Here is a 20,927-nt window from a genome sequence, read left to right as displayed (position 1 = left end):
ACATGTGTTAGCTCTAAGCCTAGATCTCAAGAGGTCTTGTGTATTTCCACTTGGTCTCTTGCAGCTGTGCCGTCACCATGAGAACATGCCCCATCCAGCCTGCTACAGGACGAGAGGCACACGGGGCAGAGCCAAGGCCAGCCTAGATCTGCCAAGAGGAAACTGACCCCAAGACACGTGAGAAGACCCAGCCAAGATCAGCAGAGCTGCCTAGCTGACCCCAGCTGCATGAGCAAAACACACTTATTGTGGGATACCACTGTGGTTTTGCAGTTGTTTGTTAGCAGCATTATTGTGGTAATGGACTACTGATGCAGTGACAAAATATAACAGTGAGAATCAAGTAAATACTGAAGCTCGTTCTTTGAAAAATACCAATTAAATTGACACTGGTGAGACTAATGGAAAAAAAGACACAAATACAAAATACCAGGAATAAAACACAGAAACATAGGGGACATCTATAAAGTAAGACGGTAGATATAAACCTGTAAGAACATTAAATGTAAATGAATGAAATACTATAATTAAAAGACAACAGTTGTCACACTAGATAAAAATAACAACAACCAAACTTATCCTGTTTATAAGAGACACATCTAACATGTAAGGAAATAGGAAGGATGAAAATAAAAGAGTGGATAGAGATATAACATGCAAATATGAATCAAAGAAAGCAGGTGTGGCCATATTAAAATCAGAAAAAGTAGGTTTTAAGGCAAAAAATTTTCACTAGACATAAAGAAGGACACTTCATAACTGATTTATTTTAAGTTCAGGGAAGACATAATGACTTAAAAATTATGCACCTAATAACATAGACTCAAAATACATAATTAAAAATTATAGACTATGAATGGAAATTGGTACATCCACAATCAAAGCAGGAGACTTTAACAGACCTCTCATGAATTGATGAAACAACTGATGAAGTCAAAAGGATAAAATATTTGACATTATTATCAAACGTGACTGATTCATATAGAACCCTGCACCTAACAACTAAGGATATACACTTTTTTCATGGACTCGAGGAACATTTACCAAAATTGACCATATGCTGAACAAAATTTAAAGGGTCAAAATCACACAGAGTAGGTTCTCTGACTTTAGTGCAATTAAGCTAAAAGCTAGTGATAAAAAGATAACGAGACTATCCAAATAGACAGAGAAAACGTGGTATGTACAAACAATGGAATATTAATCAGCCTTAAAGAGAAGGAACTCCTGCAACATGTGACGATATGGATAAACCTTGAACATATTATGCTAGGTGAAATAAGTCAGTCACAGGAGGGCAGATACTACATGATTTCACTTATATGTGGTATCTAAAAGTCAAACCCATAGAAGCAGTAAAATGGTAGTTGCCAGGGGTTGGGGGGCGGGGGAAATAAGGAGATGCTATTCAAAAGTGTAAAGTGTCAGTAACGCAAGATGAATAAGTTCTAGATCTGCTGAAAACACTGTGACTGTAGTTAACACAAATCCAGTATACACTTAAAAATTTAAGAAAGTAATTCTCATGTTAGGTGTTCTTACCATAATAAAAAAAATTTTTAAAAAGATAAATAGGATATCCCCATATGTATGGGAGTAAATATTCTTTTAAATAACTTATGAGCCAAAGAATAAATAAAATGAAATTTCAAAAATGTTGATAATGAGTACATTATAAAACAAAACTTGTAAGGTGCAGCTAAATCCAAGCATAGAGGAATACTTATAGTTTAAACACTCATTTTAGAAAAGAACAACAACTGAAAATCAATGAGGGGACTTCCCTGGTGGCGCAGTGGTTAAGAATCCACCTGCGAATGCAGGGGACACAGGTTTGAGCCCTGGTCCGGGAAGATCCCACATGCCGTGGAGCAACTAACCCCGTGTGCCACAACTACTGAGTCTGCGCTCTAGAGCCTCCGAGCCACAACTACTGAGACCACGCACCACAACTGCTGAAGCCCGCACGCCGAGAGCCCATACTCCGCAACAAGCCAACACAATGAGAAGCCAGCGCACTGCAATGAAGAGTAGTCCCTGCTCTCCACAAATAGAGAAAGCCTGCGTGCAGCAACAAAAACCCAACTCAGCCCAAAATAAATAAATTTAAAAATAAAAAAAAAAGTAGTGAAGAATCCCAAAACTCAACCCACAAATACAATATGGGCAATTGATTTACGCAAAGGTGGCACTATAACAAGGGAAATGATGACCTTTTCAGTAAATGGTGCTTGGTCAATTGGCTATCCATACTCTTTAAATGAAACAATTCCTCTGCCACAGCACGCATGAAAATCAATTCCGTGTGTATGGTAGATCTAAATGTGAAAGGCACACCAACATGAAGTGAGGAATTGAGCAAAGTTGTCTAGGACCCATTCTTCATTACCACACCCCAAGACTGTCTACAACCCGAGTTATGCTAACTTAAGTAATAAACACTTAGCAAACTTCTAAATCATTTCTGAAGAAGATAAAACATTAAAACATTCACTACTAAGTTTAAGTTTATATACTTTTGGCTTCTTTTTTTTTTTTTTTTTTTTTACAGAGGGGTTAAAGATATTTGGATATGCCACGTCAAAAAATTGTGCTGTAAAGAAGCATATACCTCTAAAAATTATGAAATTCATGAAATTTGCTAGTCTGCTAGGAAATGCTAGCATATGACAGACAATCCACAATTGTCTACTTCCTCATTTTCTCTGTAAAATGAAGGCTATAATGGTTAAAAATTATAATCAACATATATAATTGAAATTACTAGAAATATTAAGGATAAAGGGAAACAATTTTGTATGAAAAATATACAAGGAATGTAGAATGTGTTTTTGTTAAGGTGAAAAAGAAAGAAATTGACTCATTTCAGAATAAGAAAGGGAAGGAATAGGACAAAACCTGAATGATACAGAAAGCTGTAGAAGGTTTATGGAAAGAAATTTTATGTTAAGTGGTTGGTCAAAGCTGGTAAAGGTTGGACGGATTTACTTATAAGGTTTCTTTTTTTAATGAGCTTTTAGTATCAATAACACTTGAATGCAAAACTAGAGTTTGGCTTTTCCTCTATTAAAACAATAAAGTTTTCTTGGGTTATTGGTCTACTATAATGAGACATCGCAAAGGTTTTTATTTACCTTTTAAGTAATCTGCCTAGGAAACAAAGACTCTATGTCTTATTAGAATAATTTCCTGTGCTTTATGTGGACCTTTATTATGTCCTTGACTAAGAGAACTAAGTCTTCTTGCTTTTAAAAGAGCTAAGGTTTGTTTGTTTTTACAACCATCTCACCTACTATAGTTACTTTTAGATTCTTTATTGTTACTTTGATTAAATAGGTAACTAGGTATTTTTTCATAGTGACTTGTGGTCCTATAAAATCAGGTGTTCAAACCTTTTAAGGTGTTTGACAACCTTTGGTATTTTGTCTTCCCCAAATCAAATCCTAAATAAAAGCTTGATCCTGAATTGATTTTCCAGAGAGCCCCCTTGGAAAATCTCAAAGGATTTGTTCTTTTAGCTTGTAAAAGAAAGATATCAGAAATTAATAGATGTGTGAAGACCTAAATGTAAGGCCAGACACTATCAAACTCTTAGAGGAAAACATAGGCAGAACACTCTATGAGACAAATCACAGCAAGATCCTTTTTGACCCACCTCCTAGAGAAACGAAAATAAAAACAAAAATAAACAAATGGGACCTAATGAAACTTAAAAACTTTTGCACAGCAAAGGAAACCATAAACAAGATGAAAAGACAACCTTCAGAATGGGAGAAAAGATTTGCAAATGAAGCAACTGACAAAGGATTAATCTCCAAAATTTATAAGCAGCTTATGTAGCTCAACATCAAAAAACAAACAACCCAATCCAAAAATGGGCAGAAGACCTAAATAGGCATTTCTCCAAAGAAGATATACAGATGGCCAAAAAACACATGAAAGAATGCTTAACATCATTAAGCATTGCATTAGAGAAATGCAAATCAAAACTACAATGAGATATCATCTCACACCAGTCAGATTGGCCATCATCAAAAAATCTACAAACAATAAATGCTGGACAGGGTGTGGAGAAAAGGGAACCCTCTTGCACTGTTGGTGGGAATGTAAATTGATACAGCCACTATGGAAAACAGTATGGAGGTTCCTTAAAATCTAAAAATAGAACTACCATACCACCCAGCAATCCCACTACTGGGCATATACCCTGAGAAAACCATAATTCAAAAAGAGTCATGTACCAAAATGTTCACTGCAGCTCTATTTACAATAGCCAGGACATGGAAGCAACCTAAGTGTCCATCAACAGATGAATGGATAAAGAAGATGTGGTACATATACACAATGGAATATTACTCTGCCATAAAAAGAAAAGAAATTGAGCTATTTGTAGTAAGGTGGATGGACCTAGAGTCTGTCATACAGAGTGAAGTCAGACAGAGAGAGAAAAACAAATACCATATGCTAACACATATATATGGAATCTAAAAAAAAAAAAAATGGTCATGAAAAAACTAGGGGCAAGATGGGAATAAAGACACAGACCTACTAGAGAATGGACTTGAGGATATGGGGAGGGGGAAGGGTAAATTGAGACAAAGTGACAGAGTGGCATGGACCTATATACACTACTAAACGTAAAATAGATAGCTAGTGGAAAGCAGTCGCATAGCACGGGGAGATCAGCTCAGCGCTTGGTGACCACCTATAGGGGTGGGATAGGGAGGGTGGGAGGGAGGGAGACGCAAGAGGGAAGAGATATGGGGACATATGTATATGTATAATTGATTCACTTTGTTATAAAGCAGAAACTAACACACCATTGTAAAGCAATTATACTCCAATAAAGATGTTAAAAAAAAAAAGACAGAACAGAATGAACATAACTATGGCACACCCATATGCTGCCACCAAACAAAATGAGGAAAAAAAAAATAGATGTGTGGAGTTGCATGAAAAGCACTGTCAAACAGGAACAGATGCTTAACTTTCCCTAGGTTATATTTGTATGGGCAAGTGTTATTAATATAAATATTTCAGGAATTATATGAAGTGCCTAGGAATTTGTCAATGTCCTTGCAGTCCATATGTCCCAGTACTGCTTTGCCTGATAATAAATAAGAAAAACATAATGTTACCAATATGCCAGTTATTATTTTAAAATGTAGTATGCCACAGAAACAACCACATTTCCTTGTCAACTGAGTAATTTTTAAATGAACTCTCATAAGATCTTTAGCCACAGCCATTTAAGTCTTTTGTCATCCACAAATAGTTATTGCTTTACTCTGATGCTTTCCTGAAAGCTCTTGCAATCAGCTACAAGCCAGAAGGTTTGTCTTCAACAAAAGGAACTGTCTTTGGAGACCTAGGGTAAAGGAACTATGCAAGGTACTATGGAGGACAGGTTCTGGTGGCATTGTATAAATAACTCTGAGATAATATCAGTGGACAGAGTAAGGATTTACAAAACTCTCATGAGGAAGCCGATGGGTTCATGAAACTGCAAACCCAAGATCAAGCAGGACAAGAATTAATTACATGGTACTAAATGAACTGATGAAGGATAATTAAGTTTTTGTTTAAAATTTTGTTCCTGGATTTGGGGACTTCCCTGGTGGTCCAGTGGTTAAGAATCTGCCTTCCAATGCAGGGGATGCGAGTTTGATCCCTGGTCCGGGAACTAAGACCCCACGTGCTGCAGGGCAACTAAGCCTGCGTGCTGCAACTATTGAGCCAGTGTGCTCTGGAGCCCGTGTGCCACAACTAGAGAGCCCACGCACCACAATGAAAGACCCTGCATATCGCAACAAAGATCCTGAGTGCCGCAACTAAGACCTAATGCAGCCAAATAATAAAACAAAACACAAACAAACCAAAAAAAAAGAGAAGGCAGAGAGAGTGGAAGACAGGAAAAGAAACAAAGAACAAGGGCAATGAATAGAACCAACAGTTACAAATAAGGGAAATACTGATTGAACTATACCACTAAAAATAAAATAAAATAAAATAAAATAAAATTTTTTCCTGGATTTAAGGAACCACTTTCTTTTTCTCTTAAGCTATTTTTTAAGGGTTTTTTTTAAATTTATTTGATTACACTGGGTCTTATCTACAGCAGATGGGCTTCTTAGTTGCAGCTTGCCAGCTCCTTGCTGTAGCATGAGAACTCTTAGTTGTGGCATGCGTGTGGGATCTGGTTCCCTGACCAGGGATAGTACCCAGGCCCCCTGCATTGGGAGCTTGGAATCTTAACCACTGTGCCACCAGAGAAGTCCCTCTTAAGCTATTTTTAACTTACAACAATTTAATAAATTATACTTTGTTTTAGCTTTTCATTTCTGGTTTATTGAAGTATAGTTGATTTACAATATTTTATTAGTTCAGGTTTACAACAGTGATTCAATATTTTTATAGATTATACTCCATTTAAAGTTGTTACCAAGTAATGACTATATTTCTCCACACTATACAGTATATCCTTGTTACTTAAACACAATTCATACGTCTTAATCCCATACCCCTATCTTGCCCCTCTACTTCCCTCTTCTCACTGGTAAACACTAGTTTAAATTATACTTTTATAAACAGAAATGAAATATTTATATTTTTCTCTCTCCCTGATCCCTCCAGAAATCAGAAACTCTTATTTAGTATTCTCATTCTCATGACAATATAGTTGTTTTCATAGGTTTAATAAGAATCTGTCCTCTTTGTAATAGAACATAACTGGGAACGTTGGTTATATGACCAAGGCTTTGATTAAAATGTCGTATTTGAGAATGATGTGTATAGAATCTAATATGACCAGACAGTTTTAAGGAACTAGGTTGATTTACGGAGCTAATGCTTACAAATCCCTCTTGGGTATCTAGTGCCTGGCTTACAGGTTTCCCAGCATTACAAGTGAGTAAAGAAGGATATTTTGAGGGACCTTGAGAAGACGGAAATTCACCCAAATCTATAGGTATTGCAAGTGAAATCTGGTGGTGAGTTCTTGGCTTGGCATCCTAGCCTTGAGAAGCTTTTAAAAGTCCAATGTAAGCCTCCTCAAAATTCCAGCACAGCAGGCTTTCTGCTCCTCCCCAGTCAATACTGCGTCTTCTTCTGCAGTGCCAGCATGTTCCTGAGTCACAGTGGTGAAGCTGAGAGAAAACAGATTTGGCCATATTGGGTACCTGGTCACCAGAGCTCCTTTTAACTCTGGCAAAATGGATATGGTCACCATCAATGATCCCTTCATTGACCTCAACTATATAGTCCACATTTCCAGTATGATTCTGCCCATGGCAGCAAGTTCAATGGTTTAATGGCACAATCCCATTAGCATTAAAAGCCCTATAGAACCTTCCATATTTTCCCATTGAAGCCCTAACTAACCCTCCCCCACCCCTTTGATTAAGTTGGTACATACACCTTTACTCCTGGCTATTCAGTGAGTTACTCACCACTACAGAGTACTCCTGCATGTGTAATTAACTTTTCTGCTGTTAACCTGTTTACTGTCAGTTAATTTGCAGGTGCCTGACCACTTGGACCTGAGTTGATAGAGGAAAAGTTTTTCTTTCCAACAAATGCTTTTATATCAAACAGAGAGAAATGAAAATAAATTAATCAAGCAGCTAGAATAGGAAGAACAAAACAAGGCCAAATTAAGGGAAAGGAGGTCATAGGATTAAAAGCAGATATTAATAAATTCAAAAAGAAATAAACCCACAAACTTGACAGATAAATTGAAAAGCAAGCTCTTTGAAAAAGCCAATCAAGCAAAGGAAACTTAAAAAAAAAGCAAGAAAGAAAGGTTAAAAAGCAAAAACAACCTTAGGGAGAAGAAAGAGCTATAACCAGCTACAGCAGAGAAAAAATTGTAGGTAGAGCTCCAGCCTGGGCCCTTGGAAGCTGGGTCCATGCAGTTTGCAAGCATCCTAGTTAGAGGCTGCAGCAGAGCCTGCCTGGGTGAAGTCTATTTTGGTTGCAAGGAGAGTCTGGAACCATTTCCTTGACATGAACCATGTAGCAGCAATTATGAGGCTGAAGCTGGATCAGGCACAGATGTGCTGACTCTCTGAGAAACCAAGCGTGTCATTAATCCGGGGAGACAGCAACAGCACCTGTGGTGGGAAGTCAAGCTGAATCTCCTAGATGGGGTTAAAATAGGACCAGCAAACTGAAGCTGCTGATTCCAAGTGAGAATCAAGATAGAGCCAAACAGAGAGGTCAGGAATAAAGGAGTTATTATAGATCTCTGCACAGGCTGGGGTAAGCGAAAATAATTTTCATTTTTTACCTACAAGAGTCACTTTAATCAAGTGATCCAAGTGACACACATCAGCAGTGGAACAGGCTGAAAATGTGTAACACCAGAGAGGATGCAATGAGAACCCATCTCTCCCACCACAGTCCTGCCAAATGTGCACAACATGAATCCCATCATGGGAAACATCAGACAAACACAAACGGAAGCACATTCTACAAAATTAGGGGCCGATAATCTTCAAAAGTGTTTAGGTCGTGAAAGTTAAGGGAAGACAGGAACTGCTCCAAAATGAAAGGTAATACGACAGCTAAATGCAGCTTGTCATTCTGGACTGGACATTTTTGCTAGCAAGGGCATTATTGGAACAAATGGAGAAACTTGAATGAGGTCTGGGATTGTGGATTAGATGGTAGTAACACATTCAAGTTAATTGCTTGACTTTGATGGATGTTTGAGGCTCACTGAAGTAGTGACTACTACACTCACCGAGGTGGTCACAGGTGAGTCAGCATCATGTCAGCAACTCACTTGCAAATGGTTCAGGAAGGAAAAAAAGTACCCGCAACTTTTCTGTAAAGTTAAGATTGTTTTCATTTTTTAAAAAACAGAGAAACGAAAGAAAAGCATTGCCTTAGTGTCACTTCTGTGACTAGGTCCACGTTGTCATTTTCTTAGACAGTTTTACCCACACTTCAATTCATGTCGCGTTTATTTTTTTCACGTAAGATTATATCGTACCCATTTCCCTTCACTGTCTGTAAACTTTTTAAAGGCTACTGCACAGCCGTACAGTGAGTACTCACAAGTTTAGCCATCCCTCTCTTAAGGGAGATTTGGGTTTTTTTAATTTGTCTGTTTCTTTGGATATTTTCTGTTCGTTCATTTTTAGTATTATGATTAAGCTTAGGGAAAAGTCTTGAACGTGTACCTTTTTACAGATTCAGGATTATTTCCTCAGACTTGCTACAGTTGAGGTCAAAGAATATGAGCATTTAATGGATTCTGGTAGCCATTTCTGGACCGTATTCCAGAAATACAACCTTCACAGCTGTCAGAAACCGAGGACTAGTTGCCAAGCTTCTTGCCTAGAACCGAGCATCTTAATTACAACACAGATTTAAACCTTAGTAGGCAAGAGCGGGGAGAAAAAGGTCTTGGGTTTTAACGTGCATTTTAGTTTTATGGAAGCTGAATATTTTCCCACACTTATTATGAATAATTTTTTGTATAGTTTTGTGATTTACTTATGTTTCTCTTTTCTCTAAAATATTTTATGTAGATTGAAATCAGCACTCAATAAAAAAAGACAAGTCTTTTTCCAAACGGAGTTGGAGACATAATATATAGAAAGCTGAAATAACTTTCTAGGCCCAAGATGGAGCCACTCCTGCCCAGGGTGGGGATGAGGGCGTGCCAGGTCAGCAAACCAAAACTTGGGTCACTTTCGTGTCCCGGTAAAATGCAACATGACCAGAAATGCAGTCGATCCTTCAGCCAATCCCCAACCGCCGACCCAACCCTGGATCTTCTCACCCCAAACAAGGGTGACTGCAGGACCCCAGCCAATCAGGTATTTTCTCTTCCTTGTTCTTTATTCTTTATCCTATAAAAGCTTCCTGCTTTCTAGCCCATTTTGCAGTTCTCTGAAAAGAGACTGTCTACTTCATGAAGTGTTAAATAAAGTTTGTTTATATCACCTAAATTGTCTTCTTTAATCATTTTAACAGTATATATATATATATACACACACTGTTATATACATATGTGTTTGTGTATGTATATATACATATACAAACATACACACTGGAGATACATATATATGTAGACCCACCACTGTACACTAATCATTTTTTAACCTTCGTATACTAAATGATGCTTTTCTAGAAATATCTAATTTCCTAAAGTTGATTCAAAAGAAATAGAAAATCTGAATGTATGAGTAACCTTGAGGGGAAATGGAACATCGTGAAACATGAACCTGAAGTTGGAACCAGCGTCCAAGGTGACTGTCCCTGGTCTTGCACTGAGTGAGCCCACGTGCTCCTGGAAGTCTGAAAACACCCAAAGCCAGAGAGCTATGCAGTGGAGAAAAGGTTTGCAACCCCGTAATGAAATTAACCGGCTTCACGTTGAGCTTAGAATTAATACGTTTTCCTTTGTTGCCACGTGCAAAGACTGATTTTTAGCAATTGCCTCTTCAGTTCTTCGCTTGCTTGGATTAAACTTGCTCCGTGATATTTTAAGAGTCGTCAAAACCCCTGTGTAAACAGACACAGAACTCACAGTGACCCAAGTGCAATGGGTGCAGCCCGCCGACAGCCAATTTAATCAAGGGGGAATTCAGAGTATTCATCACAAGCAATTGATTTTCAAGAGAAAAGTCAGCAGGATCAAACAGCCTGTTGGGATGAAAACCCTCTGAATCACCCCTACCACCGTATTTTCTAGCAACTAACTCCTGACTCCATATAATGTAAGAGCCAAATTACTATAATTATCCTGCAACACAAGTGCCATATCAACATTATTTTAAACATGGATTTTTTGCATAATCTTTCATTATTATCATTCAGTCTCCCATTTGAAAATATAAAACAACAACAAAGCGCGATCTACCCCCAAAAGAAGAAAGGTCACCAGAGAGAACAAATAAAAGGGCTATTTACATGTGAATGTACTAAGAGAGGTGTGTTTTACAGTCAAATACACTCTTGAAATTCATTAAATGCCTTCTCCCCTGCTTCATAAATATGGGCAAAAGACACATCGCCTACTGAGAAAATAATCCCAGTACATAATGATCATAACGAATATAAATAACGCCACTTTTCTTTCAAAGACCTCCAGGTCCTATATACAAATGCATTTGTATTTCGACCACTGAGAAACGAATCTGCTTGGTGACGAGTGCAAGCAGAATCATCACTTAACCAGTGGCTCCCAGTGCTGAGGAGAGTAGGAACGTGGCTCCCAGTCATCCTGTGCTCTGCGTGATAACGGAGTCTTCAGAGGGTACCCTCATTTGTTGCTGCTGTTTTTAAAGGCATTCAAAAGGGCTTAGAAACCAGTATCTGAATGAAGGTGGAAAATCAGCACTAGGTTTTATTAAATAATCAAAAGGCTTCCGGGACAATGACCCTGACAAGACTGATTTCAAGTCTGGATGGCCTCCTTCCTGGTATGTTACCAGCCCAAGGGTTCCACCCAGGGAACCCATGCAAGAGTTTATACTGTTGATGAAGTAAAAATTCGTATTCTAAGGCAAGTCATGGAAAATTTAAACATAAACATTTTTCTCTGCCCCTTGTTCTCCTCTCTCCCCTCTGCTGTGTATCAACATTATGCATGGACCAGACCTCCCCATTGGCGGAAGTACCTGCTCAACCATAAAGAGCAACATTCTCCCCGCACCCACAAGACAACTCCTTAAAAGGTAACATTCCTTCTTGACCTTGTAAGGGATCACAGTGACCCACCACTTTGTACTTAAAGATCTGGACTGTGCAAACTCTCTACATCGTTTAACGTACAGCCCCTCTGTCTCAAAAACCTGTGTAATTGTGCTTTGACCTCTAAGGGGTAAAACAGTTCTCAGAGCTTTCTGAGAGGTTGTTCCTGGGTTATAATCCTCAGTTTGGCTCCAATAAAATTTCCCATTTCTTTCTTAGATTGACTGATTAATTTTTCCCTTGGAGATAATCATGTCAGCCTGGGCATAAGTCTGGAATTACTTATTTGTTTTGTCAACATCTTTAACAAAGCGTTAGAACTCACACAGTTACTTCTAGAAAACCAAAGTTGGCAAGAGTGGCTCAAGTTTTAGAAGGACGCAATTTTGTTACCTTCATATACTAAAAAGACATTTGGTGGTTAAAAAAGATGCATTTTAAATTGTGGCAAACATGAGTCAGTGTATCAGGCTTTCATGAGCATGGGTAGAAGCAAGCAAGTAGAAGGGACCTTGTTGCCACGATCGGCATTATTACCATACAGCCTTGACCACAGGGCTCCAGAGAACCGCTGACACAGGATTCTAGGTGCTGCACATTGAATCGTGTCCCCACAAAACTCGTGTTTAACCCCCACCCCCTGATACCTCAGAATGTGACTAAATGTGGAGAAAGGGCCTTTAAAGAGATAAAGTAATATGAGGTCAGATGGCTGGGCCCTTAAGCCAATGTGACCGGTGTCCTTATAAGAAGAGGAGATTAGGACACAGACAGGAACAAAAGGGAAAACCACGTGAAGACGCAAGGAAAAGAATCTCCAAGCCATGGAGAGAGACCTCAGAAGAAACCAACCCTGCTGACACCTTGATCTCAGATTTCTATATTTCCAGAACTGTGAGAAAGTGAATTTATGTTGTTTAAGCCCCCTGGTCTGTGGTACTCTGCTAAAACAGCCCGAGCAAACGTATACAGAGTCCTAGTGGGTCACTAGTTCAATAACTACGGAACGTACCAGGTGGTAAATACATGGTCTGAGATACAGAATGCAAACCTCTTGGCAGAAATACTGCTATGCTCTGTAGATGAGTGTTTCATCCACATTTGGAATCCAAGTTAAAAGAAGAATAAACTAAAACAGAAAGCCACCCAGGCATATAAAATCTAACCTTAGGAAGAGAGGCTAGAAGACCTGGGCTATCACTATTCAATAAATCAGACTCGGTTTAGCCGTGTTTCTTAGCCCTGCCATCTTTGTTCCAGACATTTCCTCGCCCTGTGGAGGAGAGACCCTGAGGTAAGAAGCAAGTGTAAGTTCCATGAAAGAAATTTAAACAAGACACAAAGAAACATTTCCTGAAAGCAAGAGTGATTTTCTTTCATTTAAAAGGCAACATTGCTACGTTTTTGGATGGAAATGTTATGAAAATTATATTTCAAAGGGCCTTTTAACTGTAGAGTAAGGGACTTGCCTGGTGGCGCAGTGGTTAAGAATCTGCCTGCCAATGCAGGGGACACAGGTTCAAGCCCTGGTCCGGGAAGATCCCACATGCCACAGAGCAACAAAGCCCGTGCACCACAACTACTGAGCCTGCGCTCTAGAGCCCACGAGCCACCACTACTGAGCCCGTGCGCCTAGAGCCTGCACTCTGCAACAAAAGAAGCCACCACAATGAGAAGCCCTCGCACCACAACAAAGAGTAGCCCCCGCTTGTCACAACTAGAGAAAGCCCACGTGCAGCAACAAAGACCCAAGCAGCCAAGAATAAATAAACTTAAAAAAATTAAAAAATAATAAAATAAAATAAATGTGGAGTAAGCAGCACTTTTCCTGGGTGGGTTGGTTATAAGGAGCTGCCCTGGATGTTCTTCGGGACACCCATGATTCTGTTGTATGAAATTGTATTTCTCCCTGCCAAGGGCACGTCGAGGTCACAGAGACTCTGTGTGGTGGGCCCCATGTACGTACTGAGATGCACCTTTCAGGGCTCTTTCAAAACCAAGACTCCCACTCCCCAGGTCACATCAGCCGACGTGACAAACAAAAGTTTTGTCTTTCACTTGCTTTCAGTTTTTCCATTTTAACTGGCAAATGTGTCAATGCCAATACAGCTGTGGAAATGCAGGCTGTGCCCTATTTTGCCTTCTGCATCATTAAGAAAATGGCCAGCTCACTCTGGTTCCAAAGTCTTTATTGTGATGATGCAGTCACCAGAAGACAGCCTGATGTGCAGTCGCTGGGCAGGGCCAGTGGTGGACCCAACTATTGTCTTGAGCCACTGTATTGTCGCTGAAGGAAAATATGCATAAACTACCAGCATACGGTCGCCACTGCGTGTTCACTAAGCTTTCAGACTCTTGCCATTTGCGGGATCTTGGATTTCATTTCGCACAATCTCCCACACAAGCAGAAAGCCCTTTCCTGAGCAGCTATGACTCTTTATGAATTCTTCCAATATTGGGGGAACTTGCTACTTCTAAACTAGGTACTCCGCTTAATAAAAAATAAACTTTTACTAGATTTTCCTTATACTGGGACAAAATCTGCATCCTTATGAGGCAGGAGATAGATGGGTCCCAGGCTGAGCAGCTGGAGTTTGTCCCCTGTGGACAGATACTCCAAGATAGAGATAATAGCAGGAGGCTAACAGGAGAGGCTGAGCCCCGCCCAGATAAGAGATAGGGACCACATATTTCTCATTCTCAAGGTCAAGGAGAACTTCTGGACTATACCTGTGCAGAAAGCCTCCTTGGAAGTCAAAAGGGGAGTGATATCAACCTACCCATAGGCCTCTCCACTAGAAACCATCTTGACTAAGAGATGCGCATGCACACATGGGAGGACCCTGAGATAAACCAAATATGGACTCAGAACCAGTCAAAGCAAGATGATTGGCCAAAGGAAACCCAGAAGAAATGCCCCACGTAAGTGACTTAAACTACCACCCTCTCTCTCAGTCTGCCCGTGTATCTATTCACACGTACTCTCTTTCCTCCTAATAAACACTTTGTTTTACTACTTTCCGTCTTTGTGGGAATTCATTTCTGCAAAGCCAAAGGGGCAGGGTCTTGTCACTGGATATTGGTCTAGTGGCTAGGATTCAGCGCTCTCACTGCTGTGGCCCAACCTTGATTCCCGCTCAGGGAATCGAAATCCTGCTTCAAGCCGCTGCAGGCCGAGGCCACCTGAGATCACTTTGACTTTGTTCACATTGGTTCCAGTTTAGTCCCAAGGTTTAGTAGATAAAAACCCAAATTTAAAAGTGTGTGTAATAGTTTGTATATGACGAATAGGTGACTAAAAAAATGGGATCACTTAAAAATTATTCAAGTAAAATGCAAAATGAATGTGTATGGTTACACTTTTTAGATCCAATGGAAACTTCTGATACGGCTGAAATGATGAGATAGCAAGCCAATCACAATGTGTGCAGTAGCTAAAGAAGGGGGACCACTGTGTGAGCTCAGGAATGTCGAGCCGTGACGTTGTTATTCTGCTTGGAAGGGTGGAGGTTCATGTGAAATTGCAAGTCTCACGGCTGGTGGGAAAAGAGCAGACCTTGGGTTTAGGATTTGAGAACAAGAGTTTATTTGGGAGGTGACTCCAGGAAGCACAGTAGGGTGGTGAGGAAGAGAGAATGGGAAAGGAAGGCAGCTAACAAAACACATGTCATCACACGGATCACCAGCTGGAGGTGATCCTGGAGGAACGTTGAGAAACAGCAAAAAACTCGTGTCTCAGAGCTATCCCACCCTAGGGGTGAGGGAGCTGGGGTATTTATACCCCGACTCCTGTCAGTTGTGTGTAAATAAATGGTTTCACAGCTGGTGGGAAAAGACTAGACCGGCAGTGTCTTGGGGTGTGTTCTCTCAGAGGCACAGTCTGAGTCAAGGATTCAAGCACAACTGTTTACTTGGGAGTTGGTGGAGAAAGTAGCAGTAGGGGTGCAGGGACAAGAAATAGGGAAGCAGAGGTTGCTCGTGGGGTGTCAATGTCCTGGCACTTCCAGCCTGCCTCTGGAGCAGGGCCGAGTGGCCTTCACATGGTTCTGGCAAATCCCACAGACACAGAGGTGGAGATTCCAGAAGTTGGAAGTTTTCAAAGCACTCGCGTGCACGCGCATACACATAGACGTCACCTAGAACCCTAAAAGTGATAACTCATTAAATAACTCATTGAAGTGAAAAAATTGATCATGTATTTGTGTAGTAGGCCCACCATTGGAGTTTTCAATCATAGTCACCCTAGATAAGAAGTCACCTTGCCAAGCTGAAGCCTCAGTTGGGTTCTGGGTCAGCCCCTGTTGAGCTGTAACACCTTTTGGGAGTGTGGGCAGGTGTCACCTTTCCTAGCTCTCCTACATCAAGTTATGAGGATAAAATGAGATGATATATACAGAAATCCTTTGAAAAGTAAAAAGCATAAACAAAATTGAAGGCATAGGGCATAATGGTGTGTGCCCAATGAAACACACAATCGGAGCATTTTAGTTCATATTTTAGAGAAATTATATTTCCTTTAACTTGAGACTTTCATCAGAAAAAGAAAATGGACAGCAGATCATAGGACATTACAGATTTTCTCTGGAGCCTCATTCTTTGTTGCTGTTGATGGGAAGATCGCAGCAAAATGTGCTGATGACTCTTTTCTTAGATATAATGAGCTGCTGACGATTTGTGAATCCATCCCTGAGTTATTCAGAAGTCTACAATAGTGCTCCCTAGTGACAACTTCATAATCACCTTTGCATCAGTGAAAATAAAGCTGGATTTTCAGAAATAAACAAGGCACACAAAATAACAAGAGAAGTTTTCCTATCTCCTTTACTTACCATCCTGTTCTAGATCAACTAATTTTAAGTAAAAATATTAAAGATGGTAGAGAGAAGTAAGACTTCGTTCAGCTTCCATATCTCTGGGGCTTTTTGCTAGACAGAGGTACTAGATAGATTGTGTGTGTTTTGAAGTCCAGGGTTCAGCCTAAATTTTGAATTTTGTTCCTGCCCATAAAGTTTCTAAGATGGGAACTTCGCAGTCATTCTATGTAACCTCAGAGCCACTCAGAAACATACTGGAAAGGACTCTATCTTTTCAATTTATTTTTAATAATGACAACAGTCACGGGGGGAGGAAAGACGACTTCAATTTTTTCAGAACTTACTCTGTGTTTGGCACACAGACCTAAGGACATCATGTAGATTCTAACGTTTAATCTTCCCAACAACTCTTTGGGTTCGATACTATTTTTATCTCCATCTTAGACATGAGAAAACTGAGCCATAAAACTTATTTAATGGTGCCTTCGAGAAGAATTTATATTGTGTTGATACATTCGAAAGTGACAGTGATAACTTTTTGTTCAGGACTGTCTCATGCTGAAAAGTCCTTCAGAACTCTCCTGTGTCTCTGCTGAGAAGCAAGGGCTAGCCAGCCTTCACTATTAGACAATAAAGACCTCAAAAGCTCTCTTTCGGGAAGAGCACCGTCATCAGTACAAAAGGGAATCACCTCTCCAGCTTCAGCTCTGCAAGCTCTTTGTAACAACTGTGAACATTCAGACGAGCTCCCTGCACTTGGTTTCCCGTCCAGCGGATAAGATCTGCCAAACCCACACCTGCCGTTGTTTAGATCAACAAGTCTTCTGCTTGTCAATCGTGTCCCCAACACGCTCCTCTTCCTGTTTTTTGAACAGTCTTGGTAGAATCTCTCAGACACAAGAAAGCAGAGCAATTCAAAATGCCCCGATTTTAACCTGGGAAGACTCAACTAGGTGAAAGGCCAATCACAAAGTGATAATAATGACCGCTCAAGATGATGGTCCATGCTGACTGAGTGCTAACTTTGCCCGAGACACTGAATAAAGCCCTGGACATGAGTGATCTCGGCGAGACCCCACGTGGGAGGTATTACTACTATTCCTATTTTACAAATGAGGAAACCCACATTTGGAGAACTGAATTTACATGCTCTCCTTGCATCTGCCTGATTTAAGAACCAAAACACTTAACCTCAAAGATACTCATGGATGCAGGAAGACCTCATTAAATTAAAATACCAAAATTTGAGATGACCTAGTTTCACTTGGTGAAAACCCTAATACAGACATTATTTTAGAATCAGTGCAAGTATTGACTACTTGCAATAGACCTGTATTACATAATAATTTGTTGAAGACATAAACACAGAAGCTCTAACTGCTGGGATTAAAACTTAGAGGCATATATGAAAAAGAAAATATATGTATATATATACACATATATGTATAACTGAATATATATGTATATGTATAACTGAATCACTTTGAACACACCTGAAACTAACACAACATTGTAAATCAGCTATATATTTCAATTTTAAAAAAAATTAAAAAAGAAAAAACTTAATATAATTTCTTGAGTTCTTGACTTGAAAAATTCACTCATCATATTCAGGTTTTGTGTTGTACATGTGTGTCTGAGTAAAATCCAGAAATGCTATCAATTATTTCCCCACAGTTTACCTCTAACAATGAACATCCTGAAGGTAGATGTTCTGAATTCAGGAAACCTTCAGTGGCAAGGCCGCAGTGCACCCTTGACTCCCTGTGCTCACAGATACATGCACAAGGATGAGATGGACCAGGAACTACTCCTCAGAGGGGACTGGAGACAGAGCTATAGTAGGTGCCACCCAGTCCCAGCACTTAGCCAAGAGCACAGCACAGCCTGTAAAGCTTGAATTCCTGACACGCTCCTTTGATGGCCACTGTACCTGAACTTCCTTGAACGCTTAGCTCTTGGGGTGGCTCCAGGACGTCATCGGGATGCGGGGTGCAGAGTCCGTGGAAGGGCCCCAAGTCAAAGCACTCATGCAGGAGCTGCATGTTCACTCTCGAGCACACGCTCATGAACCCGACGGCTACACCTTCCACCTGAAACGTCCAAAACATCTCATGACTGTCCGACCTCAGGTGAATGCTCGTCACGAAACTCCCAGGAGCCCCAGCCCATGGGCACCCAGAGATGTCTGAGGGAGGGAGCAGCCCTAGTGTCCAGAGCAATGCACGGCATACAGGACAGGCTCGAAAAACGATGCCGTGGACGACCACTGTGGGCACTCCCAGAGGTGGGTATATAACTTAGGGAGGCCACCAGGATGTTCTTTAGGGAAAGCTCTTTGGAACTTTGCCCAGGCAACGCCCCGGCCTGCCCCATATTCCTTTATTGCCCCACTGCAAGCCCAGCCCTGCCATCCACTCTCCTCCCCTCCACAATGCGGTTCTCAGGAAGACTGGCCATTGTTCCAGTGGCCATCTGGTTGATCCTCGGTTCAGAGAAAGTTCATGGTCTTTCGCTCCTCATCAGGTAGGAATGCTTCGATCTTCTTAAACTCATTTATTTTTTTGATTGGATGGTCTCACGGGGAGGAGATGTGAGGAAGGAGGTTTGGTGGGAAGATTTGAGTGAAATAAACTCATTGCACCTGTTCACCAGATGTGTCTGACCTACAACTACATCACCTCCCAGCACCCTACCTGATTCTGAACCTCTTGCAATGGCCCTCATCATTTTAGGCCTTTGATGAGGAACACATAAGTGGGAAGATGAGGGTGACAGTGTGACATAATATTCAGTCTTCATCCCTCACTCCTGTCACAAAGCTCCTAAAACACCTGTAATTTCCTGAGAGGAGCATCTTTTGTTTTTCATAATTAAGTCCCTTTCAATCACACCTGAGTTTACACTAAAGAGGTGACTTTCGGAGCATGGGAGCTAGTTACCAGAGGAATCAACCTTGTGATTAGAAGGTTGGAACTTTCAGCCCCGTCCCCTCGACCTCTGGGAAGGGGAAGGGGGCTGGAGATTGAGTTCAACCACCAGTGGCCAATGATTTAATCAGTCGTTAATGGAACCACCAGAGAAACCCCTAAACAATGGGGTTCAGGATCTTCCGGGCTGGTGAACACACTGAGGTGCTGGGCAGCGGCGAGCCCAGAGAGGGCATGGAAGCTCCCCGCCCCCTCCTCCCCACCTCCCCCCACGCACTTCTTCCATTTGGGCTGTTCCTGAATTGTATCCTTTACAACGAATCGATGATGGCAAGTAAAGTGTTCTCCTAAGTTCTGGGAGCCCTTTCCAGCAGATTGTCACACCCGAGGAGGGGGTCATGGGAAACCCTGATTTATAGTCGGTCAGTTCAAAGTACAGGTGACAACCTGGGTCTTGTAACTGGCATCTGACAGGGGCAGGGGACAGTCTTGTGGGCCTGAGTCCTTAAACTGTAGGGCCTGTGCTAAGTCTGGGCAGTGTCAGAAGTGAATCGAACTGCAGGACACCCAGCTGGTGTCTAGGAAGCTGGAGAGTTGGCTGGTATGGGGAAAATGCAACACATTTGGGGTCATAAGTATTGCGAGTAGAGGAAACAACTTATCTTTCTGTGAGTAACTAGCTGAGCTGAGCCTATTACTGGTACTGAAATATTATAAATTAACAACGAATTTTAATTCTATCAAATTTTAATACCACATTGAGAGATGACTGTGATTGAAATTCTTTATTATGTTCCATCGGTAATTCTGTATTTCATTCTTCTCTGCAAGGAAAGCATTTAGAATTTTAAAAGAGGCGAGAGAGAATGCAGAGTTCTTACACTAACTAATCTTATTTGGTGGTAATTATTTTGCGATATGTACATAAATCAAAATGTTAGGTTGGACACCTTAAACTTATACAATGTTATGTGTCAATTATATCTTAATAAAACTGGAAAAAAAGGAAAATAAATAAATTTCACATAAATAATTCCTTTGATCATTATGTGGGTTTTAAGCAAATTCTGGTGACTGATTTGACTCTGACAGCTCTTATAAGAAACCAGCATTTACTGGGCAGGTGCGATCCCACCAGAATTCACACTTTATTTCTCGAGACAGCCATTCCATCCAAGAAGCAGAACGCAACAGGACTTCCCTAGTGGTGCAGTGGTTAAAAATTCGCCTGCCGATGCAGGAGATATGGGTTCAATCCCTGGTCTGGGAAGATCCCACATGCCTCAAAGCAACTAAGCCCATGTGCCACAACTACTGAGCCTGCGCTCTAGAGCCCACGAGCAACAACTACTGAGCCTGTGCTCCACAACTACTGAAGCCTGCGCACCTAGAGCCTGTGCTCTACAACAAGAGAAGCCACCGCAATGAGAAGCCCGTGCACCACAACAAAGAGTAGCCCCCGCTCATTGCGACTAGA

At 40.8% G+C, this 20,927-nt stretch overlaps 1 protein-coding gene across 1 annotated transcript in view; it reads right to left on the bottom strand.

Moving 5' to 3' along the window:
- Positions 1-20,927, bottom strand: part of CFAP61 (cilia and flagella associated protein 61) — a gene marked incomplete at both ends in the record, with an annotated part of 251,678 nt that overhangs the window by 194,392 nt on the left and 36,359 nt on the right. The window contains one exon of the mRNA XM_082857551.1: positions 18,454-18,613. Within this exon, the coding sequence (XP_082713677.1) occupies positions 18,454-18,613 (160 nt within the window). The remainder of the gene's footprint in view (positions 1-18,453; positions 18,614-20,927) is intronic.

This window comes from Leucopleurus acutus (assembly GCF_964270905.1).
Source record: "Leucopleurus acutus genome assembly, chromosome: 16".
Lineage (NCBI taxonomy): Eukaryota > Metazoa > Chordata > Mammalia > Artiodactyla > Delphinidae > Leucopleurus > Leucopleurus acutus.
The sequence above is the reverse complement of the archived record's forward strand: the minus strand, read 5'-3'. Positions and strand labels throughout refer to the sequence as shown.